Below are 15,889 nucleotides of genomic sequence, written 5' to 3' on the forward strand. Positions count from 1 at the left end.
CATACATAGTGGTCACAGAAAGCAGGATTACTTACTCTCATCTGGGCATGGAGCAGGATGTGGAGGATCATCTCTCCCTTTACCTACAGCTTTTCCATCTATACGAAGCACGGGTTTTGGTTTCTCCTGTGCATAGGCACTCTGTTTTCTTTAAGCCTTATTTCACGTATGTAAATTTTAACCTTAATTAGCGCTGCACTTATTTTGCATTTTATACCTATTTGGAGTTTGCATTCGACTCGGGGTGCTAGTAGCTGTATCTAGATTTTGCACTTTTATTTCAAGTGCAGCATTAGCTTTATTTTGCAAAAAAACAGGAAAAGCTCCAAAGCATTGAGATGGACAGACTCCATGTGGAAAGGGCATTTTTTTCAAGTAAGCCTATACTAGGGATTTGTCAAAATGCATATAGGGTATTGCCATTACAATGTTGATATTATAAAAGTATACAGCAACTTTAGACTTTTACAAGCATTAAAGGCAGCAAACAGTTCGAGTTTAGATTTATTTGTTATCTTTGAGACACGGCCATCTAAGTAGCAAACAAAATAGAAAAGTAAAAAAAAAAATTAAGCTTACACTGCCACATTACTTGGTGTCACAAACTACAATAAACACTAACTCTGTCCAACATTGTACAAATACATTCTGAGACTTCACAGCATTTTCAGGTTAAAAATACTAGGGCCTAGCATGGTGACAGAAAATAAAATGGCATTTTATCAGTTCACCCTGATAAATAAACCCAACAGCTAAAAATCAAATAAATTGTATGAATATGCAAAGAAAAAAAAAATACATAAGGAAGCGTTTCTTTGCAAAACAGAACTTCAAATTTCCCCAAGAGGATAGATTTTGAAAGAGGATGGCACAACAGTTTAAAAAGGATGGATCTAAGTTCTACAGATTGATACGTCCAATTATCTAATTTTCATCAGTTGAGGTCAATGGATCAGCAGTGAAGTCTTCTTCATTTTCTGCAACACTCTCCCCAGTGTTGGGTGCTGCGGCTGCTGCTTCACCCTCTGCTACAGTACCAGCTGCTTCGGCATCCTCCGTAACCGTTTCCTGAGCAGCTTCTTCAACATGAGTTTCAAATGGATTTTCACCCTTCAAGACAAGCAATGATCATAAATGTGGGATGGTTATAGAAGTTATAGCAGGCAGGCGGAACTATGGCACCTTGCCCAATTAGCAGCTCAGGTTAAAAACAGACTAATCACCCATTTCTAAACTGCCCTGCTGTCAAGCCTCATTACCGGGCACCCTGTCCCAAACAAGTGCCGGGGAGGTATAGAAGCTTGATTTAGGTTGTTGAAAACATTTCATAAAACGTCAAAGACAGATTTGACACTTCAGACAACCCATTTGGTAATCTCATTTTAGCCATCTTGCAAATTAAAAAAAAAAAATCGATGTTACGATTCATAATCTTAAGCCTAGTACACACTAGCAGGTCAAATGGATAAACAGCTCAGACTGGAGCCGCTGTACCAACAATCAAGTGTTAGTACAGCACCCTGCTGTGTTTGTGTTCTTACAGGGGGGGTGCTTTCCACCCCCCCCCCAACACTCCAGTCAGCACTCTCAGCCATGGGTGCCTGCTGGTATTCTAGCATGCACGTCCAACAGAAGCCGGCCAAACAGCCAGCTTTTGTCAGACCAGCTGCCATACACGAGCTGAATGTTGGCCAGTTTTGAAACAGCTGAAGTAACCTTATATTCAGCCTGTATGTACTATGCTTTACTCTCCCCATAACTAAACAAGTCAATATTTCTGGATTTACAGAAAAACATTGGTGGCAAATAAAATTATACCCATGTATACCAAACATGCTAGTATCCAATAAAATTTATAACATACTTTACCAGATAGATACCAATAAATAGAGCATGCTTGTTTAGGGTTGTGTAGGAATCCCCTGGGGACAAGATTCTTGCCTCAAGCTTTAAAGTCAGAGTGGAGTAAAATGCATGTGTCACATTCACACTTTAGGTTACCAAAGGCAACAAAGCATGCCAGCAATTTGAGTTTAGTGGGTATCTTTGCTAAATAGCACATGCTTATTGGAGCATTAGGCAGCACATTTTGGAAACTCGGAGAGGCTTGGAAACGGAGCGTTTCCGAGGAGCTACGAATGTCACTGACGCCACAACACCTCTGGCCAAATGTGGTACTGCAGGGGCTTGTATTCTGCTCGTAAACAGTCAGGATTTTAAAAATAGCTTGTATTGGGGAACGTTTGTTAACCACGTTACTTGCAATCCGAGGTATTACTGTACATATGTAGCACACAAACACATGTGAGCATAGGTCCCTAGAAGTGTTCACACATTAACTTACCTTTAAATAGAGTTCATATCTTGCCTTTACAAGTGGGTTGTTTAGTATGCTTGTTGCAGTCAAGATGCTTTCTCTCTTAATCTGATCTTTGTAAGCCTGGGGAGGAGCAGAAATGCATTACATGTGAATCAGTCCCAGAATAAAAGTTTATAAACCTCCAACGAACAGAATAATATATGTGTAAATTATATAATCAACCCACAGAGGTCAATAGGTCCATATTCCCAGGTATCAGTCATGACCAAAAAATACATGTCTTACCAGCTTGCTCTTTGAGTGATCAGAAGATTTAAGGTGCAGCTGCACAGAGCTGTGTAAAGCAGGTACATACACACTACAGGCACTGCAGTGTACAGTTTCAACTTTCATCATGTGATCATCTGGTGTAACTCCTAAAAAACAAAAACCACATTAACTTACATAAACCATGGTAATATGATGAAAAATTCATTTATATTTAAATATACTGAGAAGGGGAAAAAAAACACCCATGCATCACCTTAATTTTGTTTTTAGTGCATGTATGGCTTACACTGGAATGATTGAGCTGCACTTAGTGTCAGTCACCACTAAGTACTGGAGTAATCCAAGTAACAGAATTACATAATCCCATAGTAAGGGATATCAGCAATTTGAACAATATAAGCAGAAGTCAAAATAGACTGAAGTGGAAGGTGGTTGTATCACAATATAAAAAACCCACCATGTATGTATGTATAATTTTGTTTTCATCCTATGGGACTTCCCCCTATTTCTGTAAGAGGGCACGTACAGACCAAAATCCTAGCGCAGAAGTGAACAAAGCCATCTGTACACTTGTGCTAGAGAATGGAGATGAATACAATTGGTTTTGCAGAACAGAATTATGGGCCAAAAAAGTTCACCTTCTTGGTATAACTCAACTACTATCTGCTACAAGTCCTTTCCAGTTATTGGGAGGGAGCACACCCACATACCTTCCATAATATCCTTCTCTTTCTCTGGAGCTTTTGCAGCTTCATTTTGAGTCGGAGTCTGGGTCGGAGTGAGGGCCTGAGTTGGAGTCTGATTCTGTGTAGCCTGAGCTTTACGTGCAGCAGTTTTCTTATACTTGTTAACAATGCATTCCTAAAAGAAAAATTGGATGGGGTTAAAGTTAAAATGCAAGTAAACTGAGAGAAAACTCATTTGAGTCTCAAGATGAACAAACACAAATTCAGAGCAGCAGCCATTCTACAATCCGAACTCATACCTGCTACAGTTTCCATATAGCCTCTTGGCCACATTTAATGTAGACAGTATTAAACAAGTTTTCTGAAGATCAGAACTTCAATGAGTGATGAGGTAATGTGTCACCAAATCAGATAAATATTTTTGGTGCTTTAGAATAAAGCATGAGCATAAACAGGGTAGGCTGTGCAGGCAATGATCCATTTAGGACAGCTATGCTTTTACAGTTGGCATCCATACACCACATTACACCATTGTTATTCCAATACCAGTGCAATGCTTTGACCGCAGTTATAATGCAAAACACTCCAGAGTGGATTTACCAAGACTGGAGTACAAAATCTGGTGCAGTTCTGCACAGAAACCAAATCAGCTTCCAGTTTTGTCAAAGCTTAATTGAACAAGCTGAAATTAGAAGCCGATTGACTATCATGCACAACCTTTGCACTCTTCAGTTTTAGCAATTCATTCCCAAATTCTGATGGAATGTCAAATGTTAGAGACAGGGGTGTCTGCTGCTATGTAAAGGTTGGCAGACACTTGCCAGGACATCTTAACAAATCTCTGCTGCCTGTTTGAGGCACTCAGAATTTACTTACATGCAAAAATTCCATGACAGGTTTGTCAAATTTGGTTTGTTTCTGGATATGATCAAGCATCTCCTGATGAGCTTCACTGGCCAAGTGATCCTCAATACCCTTTTCTTCAAATGATCTGAACTTGCAGAATGAGCAGGTAAAGGCCATTCTGAAAAGAGAAGATCTAATTAACATTGCACGCATTTCTAAAGAAATTGTAAACATTAAGTCTATTAAAATCCTCCCAACTCCTGCAGGCTGACTGTCATACATGCCTCAAACCACCAATTATGCACAATAGTTTGAGCAGTCTAGATTTTATGACCTGAGCTTCTCTAACACATCTTAGACTAACCTGAAAAAGGAAAAAGCGTTAGAAGGCATGAAGTCAGCAAACCAATTCATACCCAGCCATGAAAAAAATAAACAAAAAATAAATTTAAGGCCAGAGTTTGTCCTTTAACAAAGCCAGTATTTTAAATGGGGAAAAACTAAAAAGTAATGCCAAAGTACAAAGTAATCAGCTATCCAAAGTAGAAAGATTTAATGAAAGTCAGTCCCTCAAGCGAGTCCTCACTGTTCTTTGAGGCCAGGTTCACACCTATGCAAATTAGATGCGGGTTTCTCTACATCCAATTCGCATAGCAGGATAATGCAACTGGCTCCCTGTGGAGCCGGTTCACATATCTCCGTTGCAGCTGCAGAGCGCACTGCACTGAAACTATGTGAGTCTTGAGTCAAGCATAGAATCGGCCTAGATGCGTCCCTGAAACGGAGGAACAGGGACGCACAGTGCTCCCAGTGTGAAGCCTAAACTATATGGCTTCCAGCAGAACACACCTGAAGTATGTATCAGATGCTGAGACCATAGCTCTTGAAAGAGCAAAATGCCCATCACTACTGAATTATGAAGAGTCATCATCTGCAATAACTAAAGCAACTATCACTTGAGGAGAATTAGACACTCTTGCAAGTGTCTTCCAATTAAGATAAAAACACTTCTACCCCAGAAGTAAAAGCAGACATGTACCCATCGCCGTATTTTTCACTGTTCTTCTCTCTTCTACGCCTCTGTTTCTCCCTTCTTGCCTCTGTGCGGCGCTTCTCCTCCTCTTCTGGGTCAACTGGCTCTGCTACAGAAGGAAAAAATTTGTGATTAGATTATGTTTGACAGCAGAGATTCAAGAACAATGTCCAGACTACTAGAGTAATAAGTCATACTGTACATAAAACTGTATATGGTCTAAAGGGACAATTAACAGAATACATACGTTCCAGTTGACAGCCTATTTGAACCAAAATGCATAGTATTTCAGTACCATGCAATTAGGTGGCCAAACGCACTGCGTTTTGTAAGAATCACTTGAGGCGTCAACACCCACGTGGGTCTTGCAAGGGCAGCACGTTCATGTAACATGGCACATGATTTTCCTGTACTCCAGAGTGATTCCACCCCAAGACATGATTATCCAACTCACAGGACCAGCATATAAAAAAAAAAAAAAAAAAAAAAAAAAAGTGTACAATATACACACAAACACACAAAAGCACATACCTGGTGCAGGAGTAGGCTTGGCAGTTTGGTTTGCACCAGCTTTTGCTAGCTTTGGTTTTTTGCCAAAACCTACAGGAGCCTTGAATGGCTGAGCCATCTTCCTCTTAATTCCTCTTGCCATTCCACCAGACAAAGGCTGGGGGGTATAGTCCATAGCAGGCCTGCGCATACCACGAGCAAGCTGCAGAAATCGGGCAATTCAAAGTTAGCACATGAATAACTATTTTTTCTACTATCACCCCTTACTGTATCTGAGAAGGCTATTGTCATCTCAAGACAGTAATAAGGGAATTCTATGTTCAGTCAAGGTAGAATTTCCAGGAAAATACAAATCAAAACATGCCCCAGAAATACAAAATACATGACACATTACAGGTGTTTATTAAAGGTGCAATGCATTTCTAAAAAAAAACCTAACAAAATCAAGAGGGACCTCACCACCATTTAGCGAAAAAAAAAAAAAAAAAGTTATATAGTTAAACCCCCATTAGCTTATAGGATATATAAAAAAAACAAAAAATAAGCATGCATTACTGAGCCCTGCTTGAAGCAGTATTAAACCCAAAAATATATATTGCACATTAGATGCTTTTGCTGTATTTGTTTAGGTTTTTTTCTCCTTGTATTGTCACCTGGTGATCTGGCAAACATTTGATGAAGCAGCAACAGACACTTATGGACAAAAGCGTTGTCAGGAGGGGGTGTTTGGGGAGTGTTACATATACTAGCAGATTTAAATGCACTAAAACAAATTGAACTCTAGCTAACACTTTAAGCAGTTACAGCAACAGTTTAATTTGGCATAAAGTGGGATATAGGTGTATTCTGTTGAAAGGCAGACTTACGGGCCAGCTCAAACAGGTGAAATTAAAAAGGAAAGAAAGCCCAAAATACAGCCATCACATCTAAAAATTGGCAAGCTGAAATTAATGTGTGCCTTTGGGTTTAATATCACTTACTGAGAGAAGAAGAAAAAAAAAAAAAAAAAAAAAAAAAAAAAAAAAAAAAAAAAACACATCTGGGCCAAATAAAATGCAAACAATGGCTTAAGTTACATGTACCAACACTGGTACTTCATGCTGTTAGGCAAGTGCCTAACAGGACTAATCTGGTTTCTATTCAGGAGGCAAAGCCCCTTAAAAGCAGACATCTAAACAGGACTCAAACTACACCCCCCCCTCCCTCCCCCATATATAGTTGGTGCTGATTAATGCGGAACAATCTGACAAAGTCTGGGTATTATGCCACCTCACAAGAGGTTCCTCCTTTACCCAGGAGGATTTTTTGCATCACCACAAAACGCCATGTTCCAATTTAGTCAGCACCAAAACACTAGGACCGGAGTCCAGACCTATGACAGTATTTAGAAGTTTGGAACAATTACATATATCATGTTAACAGTCTAGGATGTGCTTAACCCAACAGGTTTATATGGCTTTGGGATATTCCCAAAAGTCAATCTTGTCTGCTCAGAGTGTCTAACATAATACATTGCACCTTTAACCTACTCAGAACTTCAAAAAGGTCTGTGTGTAACCTTTTGCATTTGTTTTTAATCAATCTATTATGAGATCAAGGAAAACTAGATATCCTTGCAGCCACAAAGCATGCTAATTATATGGTACTTCAATTTTTCTTTCACAAGAAAAGAATGTACCAAATACTCCCCATGTGACTTTTAAAGCATGTATTCTTCAAGAGTCAGCTTTTAGACTGGGAGTACAACACACAAGCCTCTAAAGCAGATTTGCAATAAAGATGGACATTGTGCCATTTTAAAGTTCTGGGCTTGAAATCATTAAAAGTGACTATCAAAAAGAATCTGAGAAGATTCTATACTTACTCCTCCTCTGCCACGGCCTCTGCCTGCTGCTGGTCCTCCAAAAGCACCGTCGGGGTAAGCAGGCATTCCTCTTCCCCGAGAGCCTACTGCTGCAGGCTTCATATAGGGTGAAGAAAAACCGCCGTAGGAAGAGTAATTGTCTCTTCCTCTGTCCTCCATAAACCCAGTCCTCACTTTCGCTCGTGGGAAAGACGGATCCCAGTTGGACCCGCCTTGGTTTCTAGCATCAAAAGAGTCAACGCTATTCCGGTATGGGTTCTCATATCGGCCATCATAACTATCTCCGTAGCCTTGATCGGATTCATTATAACCATAGCCAGATCTGTACAGATCTCGCCCACCCACAGAAGACCTGGAGTCAAAAGACTCATAAGGTCCAAACCTGGAAGAATTGACGTGAGGAGAAAAATAAAATGTAAGCTTACTAGACAAAGCAGAACAAAAAGCATCAGTTGACATTTATCAACTTTACATTAAATCTTAAGACATACAATACCTAACCTCTGTCTTATGGCAGATGTTATTGATAAAATTATGCTTATCAAAACTAGCATATATTCCTTCATAAAAAAGTGGTGTGCTAATCTTACAACAAATTAAAGGGGCTATGAAGGTACACACTTATCAAAAGGGTTTTACAGTGCAAATTTTTTTGCCAGCCAATGCACTTTTGCTGATAGTTTCCATGAAAAACTAAAATGATAGTTAGGGCCAATTGAATGTAACATTTATATCAAAATGTTCAGTTACCATTTCAGAGGTAAATTAAGTTGAATAAATGCTTGGTCAAGAAGTTAGATAACTTCTTGCAAGATTAAGAAATAAAGTGCTTCTAAAGCAAATAATGTAGTTTTTGGATAAAGTGTGGAAGTGTTAAACCTCAGTCAGATTTTAATTGCCATGTGCCCCACTCGGGAGGATTAACACCTCTGGCCTAGTGACCAGTCAGTGATGAGAATTTCTGTAATTTTACAGTTGTCACCAGAACTGAAAGAATCCCATCTGAGACCCCAGTTCAAGTCACAACTGCGTACATTCAGATATACTCACTTTCAGTATGTCTCCAAGATCAGAAACAGGAAAATCTCTCAATAGAACAGACTGAGCAAAAGCAACCCTTCCCAACTTTATACAAAGCTAAAACTTTTGGCTTTAGATTCGCTTTAAGCATCTTTCTTGCAATAAGACAGCATAAGCATGCATTTACAGAATAAAAAGTTGACTAATCTAAATGCCTAATAAAAGTACTGTAGAAAATCAAAAGCCAAAAACATGAACAACTTCAAGTAAATAAATGACATTTGTAGCTTAGGTTTTATAATGAAGCTGCAAATCTAAAGTAAATACTTAAATTCTCAAATAACCCCACAATCCTACTTTACATTTTGGGTAAAGGTTAGGTGTAGGTAATCCATGCAAGCAACTGAAGATCTAGCAGAGGAAGTAAAGTCCTTTGTCATTCTCCAGTTCATGCTTCGACTGTTGCATCTGAACATTTACCCAAAGCCTTAAGATTATAATCCTTATCCACATAGTACAGCCATCCTCTGCCAACACTAAAGTTGACCATTACACACTACAATCAGTTTGCATAACATCCTTCAGATTTACAAATTTTATCAGTTTAGTCATGTCCTCATATTACAAATCAATTGTTTATATAATTTTAAGCTGGTCCTTGCGCAACACACTTGATGGCAGATCTAAAGGAGGGTTCTTGTACAGTGTATGGCTATCCTAACAGGTAATGTTTAATACTCGCCTACCAGCTAATCTGACTGCCTCTAGCTGCCAGCACCAAAGCAAAGCTGTGATGTGAACATGTGGCTTCTGTGCAGGTGGAGTGGATAGCTCTGACTGAACATCAACAACTCACATGAGACATTGCCACAGCTGAGCTTAGGGACAGGCTTAGTAAAGCTATCCTGGCCCTGTATTAAAAAAAAAAAAAAAAAAAAAAAAAAAAAAAGCCAGGTAAATGTAATCATACCACCCAATAGTTCACACTTAAGGTGAGTCACCAAGATATCACTGGATAGCTGTTTAGTGTTACACATGCCTTCTACAAAATCTTCGTAGTCATTTGCTGCTAGCACAAACCAACCTAATGCCATTGACTTCCAAGTTACCTGCAGACCAATCAACTGAAGTTCAAAGACCTGGCCTAACGTGTGCTAGGAGCACATAAGGGACTGGAAAGATTCTGCAAAAGGCTGTGAAAAATCTCCAGCAAGCACTATTTTGTTCTTGTGAAACATGAATACCTTTATGGGACAGATCTGGCAAAGGTAACCTAATAGTACCTCACTTTAAGGGAAAAATGCACTACAAACTCAAAACGAAGGTTCAGGTGCCATTTTTTAATGCTACGGTTTTGCCACAGTTGTTGAGCAGCAAATTGTATGGCATGAAGCCTGTCACCAAGCAGCAACAGGCTCTTGTTGGCAACAAGAGTCATGTGATGCAATTTGACATACGAATTGCAGCAAAACCGCACTGTTTTAGGTGCAATTCAAAAATGTCACCTGTACCTGCGTGTTGCGATTTAGTGCATTTTTGAGATTGCAGGCAGAACTGCAGCAATTCTGCCGCGATCCCAAGACACCAAGTGTGAATGGAGCCTCAGATCATTTTAAACTGTTACATCATATAATACATTTCCAGAGTGGCTATAGAGTTGTACTACAACTACATGTTCCTGTCTACCTTAACTAAAAATTACATTTACAAAAAAAAAAAATTTGTTTCCAAGTCACACCCAATTACTAATCTTTGCAACCATGGGTACATTACACCTCATGACTTCTCATCTGTATACCAGCAATCACAAGTGTCGATAATCACATATGGGGCCAAACTTACCTGTCACTACCGCTGTCCATTCCATAACTGTCCATACTTCGGTCATAGCTCCCATGCCCATATTCACGGACTGCACCTAAAATCATTCATAAGTAAATTATTTGAGGTCTCCCTTAAAGTGTGACCATCTGCTTAGTTTCCTTTTCTAAGAGAATGCAAGAATAGTGGGACAAATAAAAGTAATAAGTCTAGCCATACACATTAATGCTCTCCTTCGGAGACGCTGATCCTCCTATCCCTGCTAAAAAGAATGGAGGAATCCCCCCACCTCTCTGGTTACTGTATTTCAACAGCCGCAGCACCTACAATGGTCGGGAATGCCTGACAATATGCCACCCAGCTCAATATTTGAATCACTTTGTTGAGCCTGGTGGTGCCAACAGGGCCACCTATAGTTCTACCGTTGGACAATTTAGGCTGGGTTCTCAGATGCGAATTTCCCTGCATCCAATTTACATGACTGGAGTGTGACCTGTTCTCAATGGAGCCAGTTCACACATGTCCGGGGCAGCCACGGAATGCATAGAAGGGTCCTATGCATCTTTGGCTGATTCAGGCAAAGATTTACACCCCCAATTCAGACCTGGGACAGTGAATGAGGACACACTGGACCCCCTGCTGCAAGTCGCTCAGCGTGAACCCAGCCTTAGCAATATACTTAGCAGGTCCAGAAAACAAAACATGAGACCACACATACCTCCAGCCATTCCCCAAGCCTTTCTGCCAGGTACTCCGTCCATAGTTTTGAAAAAGGTTTATTCCTGTGGATTCTTTGACTGCTGATGTCCTACAGAAAAAAAAAAAAAAAAAAAAAAGTAATGTTTAGTTTGGCATCGTACAAGAAACAGCTAGTACAGGTTTATAAATAGAAAGATAACTCAGCTGTTGCATATCTCACCCAGCCCAAGTAGTAAAAACAGGTAAAAACAGGTTTAGCTCAATTCATCAAGGCCATGCCCCCAGGGGGTGTGGTCTGGACAAATCAAGCTGAAGCAGCTTTTACCCAGCTACTTAGGCTGGGCAGGGTGTGCAGCAGGCAAGCTATTTCTATAGTGCGCTATGTAAAATTTTGCATACATTTACTGGGTAACAATGTGCAAAAGTTTGCTCCAGCAAAAGATTATGAGAAGTTTTCCCCATAGCCCTCTAGGCAAATAAGATTAAGAGATAAACTATACAAGTCATTGACTTGCATGGTGCAATGAAAAGGCTTACAACAAATTTGCATGGCAAGCCATTTCCTGTCCTTGGAGGAGCTCTACATCTCAAGGGTTGTCCCGGAAAAAGTGAATTTGGAAACATGCATTAAACTGACAAAAAAACTGAACAATGCTGCCTCCCACCTCAGGCTTAACAGCTGCTGTTGAATTCGTTTGGGCAAATTCCCCAGCCCACACACAGGGACAATAGAAAAGCAGATTGTGAGACTGCCACCATCTTACAAGGCCCCTCCCCAAGTACTGCTACTAACCAGGCCTTTTATATGTATAGTCTTAAAAACCATGTCCACAAGCTAGACCTGCATTGGATAGATTGCTGCTCTCACATTACACTTAGATCTACCATCAATACACAGCCCTCTAGAGGCTAAGACAAAGCAGAGCTGAAAACAGCTTCGATCAAGTAACAAAACTTGATATGGAATGCAATCTTAATGAAAGATACTCTAAGGCCTCAGTCACACTGCTAATCAAAATGTTTACCTGCATTTAGAGACACTAGAATTCTGTGCTCAGAATTCAATTGAAACTCAAGTGGCTAAAATCTGTATAAAAGGCAGCTACAGCTAGACATTGGAGAACTTACCCGGGAAGCAAAATATTTCCCATGTACATAAACTCAGGATTGCTACAGTGAATGTAGCCAAAGGCCTGTTTAACAGAGCAGGGAGAATAGATAACTGCTTCCGTCTTCGTAACCAATCCCACCTCCCTCGTGATCTTCACAGGCTGCAGCCATTTTCACACAGACAATACCATGCACACGGAAAGCATGACCCTGGTCCAGATCAAAGTAGTCCTAATAGTATTAAACCAGCAGCCCCTCCGCACATGTCTTAACCTAGGTTCAAACTAGTCCTGGTGCAGAATTGTGGTGTTTTGTAGCACATTTTGATTAGAGGAGACAAGATTTTACACACAAAACTACGAGAGAGCGACCACACACAGCTTCTACAGGAGTTGTGTTCTGCCTGTAGAATCAGCTCAACATTATCCTATGTGTCCATGAACATTTTAGGTTTACAGGAAAAAAAAAACAAAAAAAAAAAAAAACTGATAAACAAGATCAATCTTAGGATGGCAGACAATCACAGGACAACAGTGACCTTGTAATCTGACTTGCCCACTGAGATAACCTCCAATACTTCTAATAGAGCAAAGCAGAGATATCACATGACTAGTGGATCCTACTATACATGGTTTATGAAGAGCCTAGTGCTTGTAAACCAATAGGATGAGATGAGATGAGATGTGTCTCCCCCCCCCCCTAGGCTTAATCTTAAAGAACAGGAGGATTTTTAGGAGACATTCATTAAAGCAATTTTTATTGCATGTTTTCTAGCATAAAGTTCCTGCATAATGACCAATAACCCCTCCCCAAGCCCAGTATCTGGCATACATGTATATGCATGTAGGCAGACAGATTTTTGGATTCTGTTACAAATGCATATAACACCACCATGTGAAGGTCTCCATTGTAAACAATGCAGCTGTCCTCACTTTTTTTTTTTTTTTTTTTTTTTAATTGGAGGATTCTTAATACTTTATCTATGGGCAGTTTGATAAGCCTTAGGCCCCTATGGACATTTTTTTTCTGATGCAATGTATAGCGCCATTTTTGTTTATGGAGCAATGCACTGCTTATTAAAGATCAGCAATGAATTATAACACAGAATATTCTACAATCAGGTTGAAACGTAAGTATATGTTGCAATACTGACAATGGGGAGGAATTTTACCCATGGGCCTCACAGATCATTTAAATCATGAGCTTTCCACCAATCTGATCCTGAGGATAAAATATCAGAAAATGGCCCTACTTTCTGATCCGCCCAATGAGAATTGAGGATAACAGGCATGTGACCAAGGTGATATATATATATATATATATATATATATATATATAAATAAAAAAAAAAAAAAAAAAAAAAAAATCACCTTGGTCACATGCCTGTAATCCTCAATTCTCATTGGGCGGATCAGAAAGTAGGGCCAGTTGCGCGCATATATATATATATATATATATATATATATATATATATATATATATATATATATATATATCTCCCCCCCCCCCAGACAGTCAATACAATGGATCTCTTTCCAGTGGTTTCCCCATCCCCGGTCTAGTCTCCAGCACGCAGCGCGGGAAGCGAACAAAGGCGCGGCCGGCCGGCCGCCATGTCACACATCCCCGCCACCTTCCTGTGACCTCTGAGGAGAGAACACCGCGCACTCACCAACCCCCACCACCGCCTCACCTCAATCGATATCCAAGCGGGCCGACTGAATTCCGGGTAAGCCGAGCGTTCCAAGAGCCCTCTGTTCCTCACCGGTCGTCTGCTACAAGATGGAGACTCGTTTCCTCCTGCGTGCTGCAGAAATGGCCGTCGTGTGAGTGACGTCAGTGCTGTCCCGCCCACTCCAAGACGGGCTGTGATTGAACGTTTGCTTTACCTGACCCCGCCCTCTCTTTCTTCGGAAAGGTATGGGAAGGGCTCCTTGGCCGCGGACACGCCCACAGGCGCTTTGTTCTGGGGTTGTGTAACCGGTTCGGAATGTTACAATTGCGGGCGGAGAGCTGTGGCGCCAAAGTTAGTGCGGGGACTAATTCTCTGCGCAGGAATATAGACACCTCACCCAATGTAGCTCTGTTGGCGGAGGGATACCAATAACTGAAAACATATAAAGTATGTGCGTGCGGCCCTGACAACCAATGTAAGCGGATCTTTTAGAAAGAGGGTGGGGAATTTTCAGGCGTAACCAATGTGAAGGAGGCTTTTTAGAAGGGAGGGGCGCGTTCACTGGTCGCCATCTTGAGGAGCGAGGGCACCTTTACCGAGTAATTGTGTAATGGGAGGGGGATGGGAATTTCCCCTCAACCATCAATATGAAGGGGTCCTGTTATGAGGCCTCATGCACCCTGGATGTTATTACAGCTGCTGGTTTGGACTTCAGGTGTTTTTTTTTTTTTGCAGCTAGTAAACTCCCCAGCATGTTATCCCGTGTATCCATGTACACATAGGCTGTTATCAGCAATTGCTGGCTGGAAAAAAAAAAACCAGCTAGTAGGTTTGAGTCCAGTGCCGACCAAAAAAAAAAGGGTCCTGCGTCATTTTGGTGCAAATGTGATGTGATTTCAGTCATACAAAATGGCTGAATTTGCATCACAGACCTCACATGTGATGTGCCCAGCAATGTGGTGTGAATCATGTCTGGCATCGCACTGTGTGAACCCAGCCTGAAGAGGAGTTTTTCAGCTGCTAAAACAGTCTAAGCCCGGGCTCACACTGAGTGCGACTTTGAAGTCAGACCCCAGTGCGCCTTCTTTAACCGCTTCGGCGACGCGGCTCTCATTCTGGGTGGATGTCATATGACGGCCTCCCGGAACGACCCATGGGTGCGCATCGCAGCGATCGGTGGTGCGGTGTGTCAGACTGATCTGGGTAAAGAGCCTCTGACGGAGACTCTTTACCACGTGATCAGCCTGTCCAATCATGATGTAAACAGGAAGAGCCGTTGATCAGCTTTTCCTTACTTGCATCTGGTAGAGGAGAGCCGATCGGCTGCCCTCCTGACGGGGGGGGGGGGCTGTGCTGATTGTTTATCAGCGCAGCCCCCCCTCGGATGCCGCCAGGACCACTAGGGTTGGCCACCACACTGGACCACTAGGTATGCCACACTAAACCACCAGGGAAATGCCAATCAGTGCCCATCCCCAATGCCTGCCAGTGCCATCAGTGATGCCTAACAATGCCATCTATCAGTGCCATCCATAAATATCCATTAGTGCAGCCTTCCAGTGTCACCTATCAATGCCACCCATGAGTGCCCATCGTCAGTGCCACCTCATTGGCGCCGCCTTATCAGTGCCCATCAGTGAAGGAGAAAACATACTTATTTACAAAATTTTAAAATAGAAACAAAAGAAAAAATGTAGGTATTTTTTATTTGTTTAGCAAAAAATAAAAATCGCAGAGGCGATCAAATACCACCAAAAGAAAGCTCTATTTGTGGGAACAAAGTGATAAAAATGTTTGGGTATAGTGTAGCATAACCGCGCAATTGTCATTTAAAGAGTGACATCGCTGAAAGCTGAAAATTGGCCTGGGCAGGAAGGGGGTGTAAGTGCCTGGTATTGAGGTGGTTAACAGAAGTCAATGCAAGGTGGGCCAAAAGTAGTGCAGGAACCTTTTTCTAATGCCGCGTACACACGACCGGACTTTCCAGCAGAAAAGGTCCGACGGAATCATTTCATCGGATATTCCAATCGTGTGT

The 15,889-nt window shown here is 41.2% G+C and overlaps 1 protein-coding gene across 1 annotated transcript; it reads right to left on the minus strand.

Annotated features, from left to right (window-relative positions):
* Positions 1-491: 491 nt before the first annotated feature.
* ZNF326 (zinc finger protein 326) lies at positions 492-14,038 on the minus strand. Its single transcript, XM_073593174.1, has 11 exons — positions 13,873-14,038; positions 11,089-11,178; positions 10,392-10,467; positions 7,530-7,911; positions 5,687-5,867; positions 5,162-5,264; positions 4,153-4,300; positions 3,301-3,451; positions 2,606-2,736; positions 2,345-2,440; positions 492-1,110 (listed from the first exon to the last, which is right to left on the minus strand). Exons 2-11 carry the CDS (start codon positions 11,129-11,131, stop codon positions 925-927), a joined length of 1,497 nt encoding a protein of 498 aa, XP_073449275.1. The 5' UTR covers positions 11,132-11,178; positions 13,873-14,038; the 3' UTR covers positions 492-924.
* Between the last annotated feature and the right edge of the window lie 1,851 nt (positions 14,039-15,889).

The sequence above is a fragment of the Aquarana catesbeiana genome, linkage group LG07 (genome assembly GCF_042186555.1).
Source record: "Aquarana catesbeiana isolate 2022-GZ linkage group LG07, ASM4218655v1, whole genome shotgun sequence".
Classification (NCBI taxonomy): Eukaryota; Metazoa; Chordata; class Amphibia; order Anura; family Ranidae; genus Aquarana; species Aquarana catesbeiana.

Coding starts and splice junctions, on each gene's coding strand:
- ZNF326 (XM_073593174.1), bottom strand. CDS start 11,131: ATGGACGGAGTACCTGGCAGAAAGGCTTGGGGAATGGCTGGAG. Junction 5,868..7,529: donor GAGGCCGTGGCAGAGGAGGA/GTAAGTATAGAA, acceptor CGATTTCTGCAG/CTTGCTCGTGGTATGCGCAG. Junction 4,301..5,161: donor AGTGAAAAATACGGCGATGG/GTACATGTCTGC, acceptor TTCTCTTTTCAG/AATGGCCTTTACCTGCTCAT.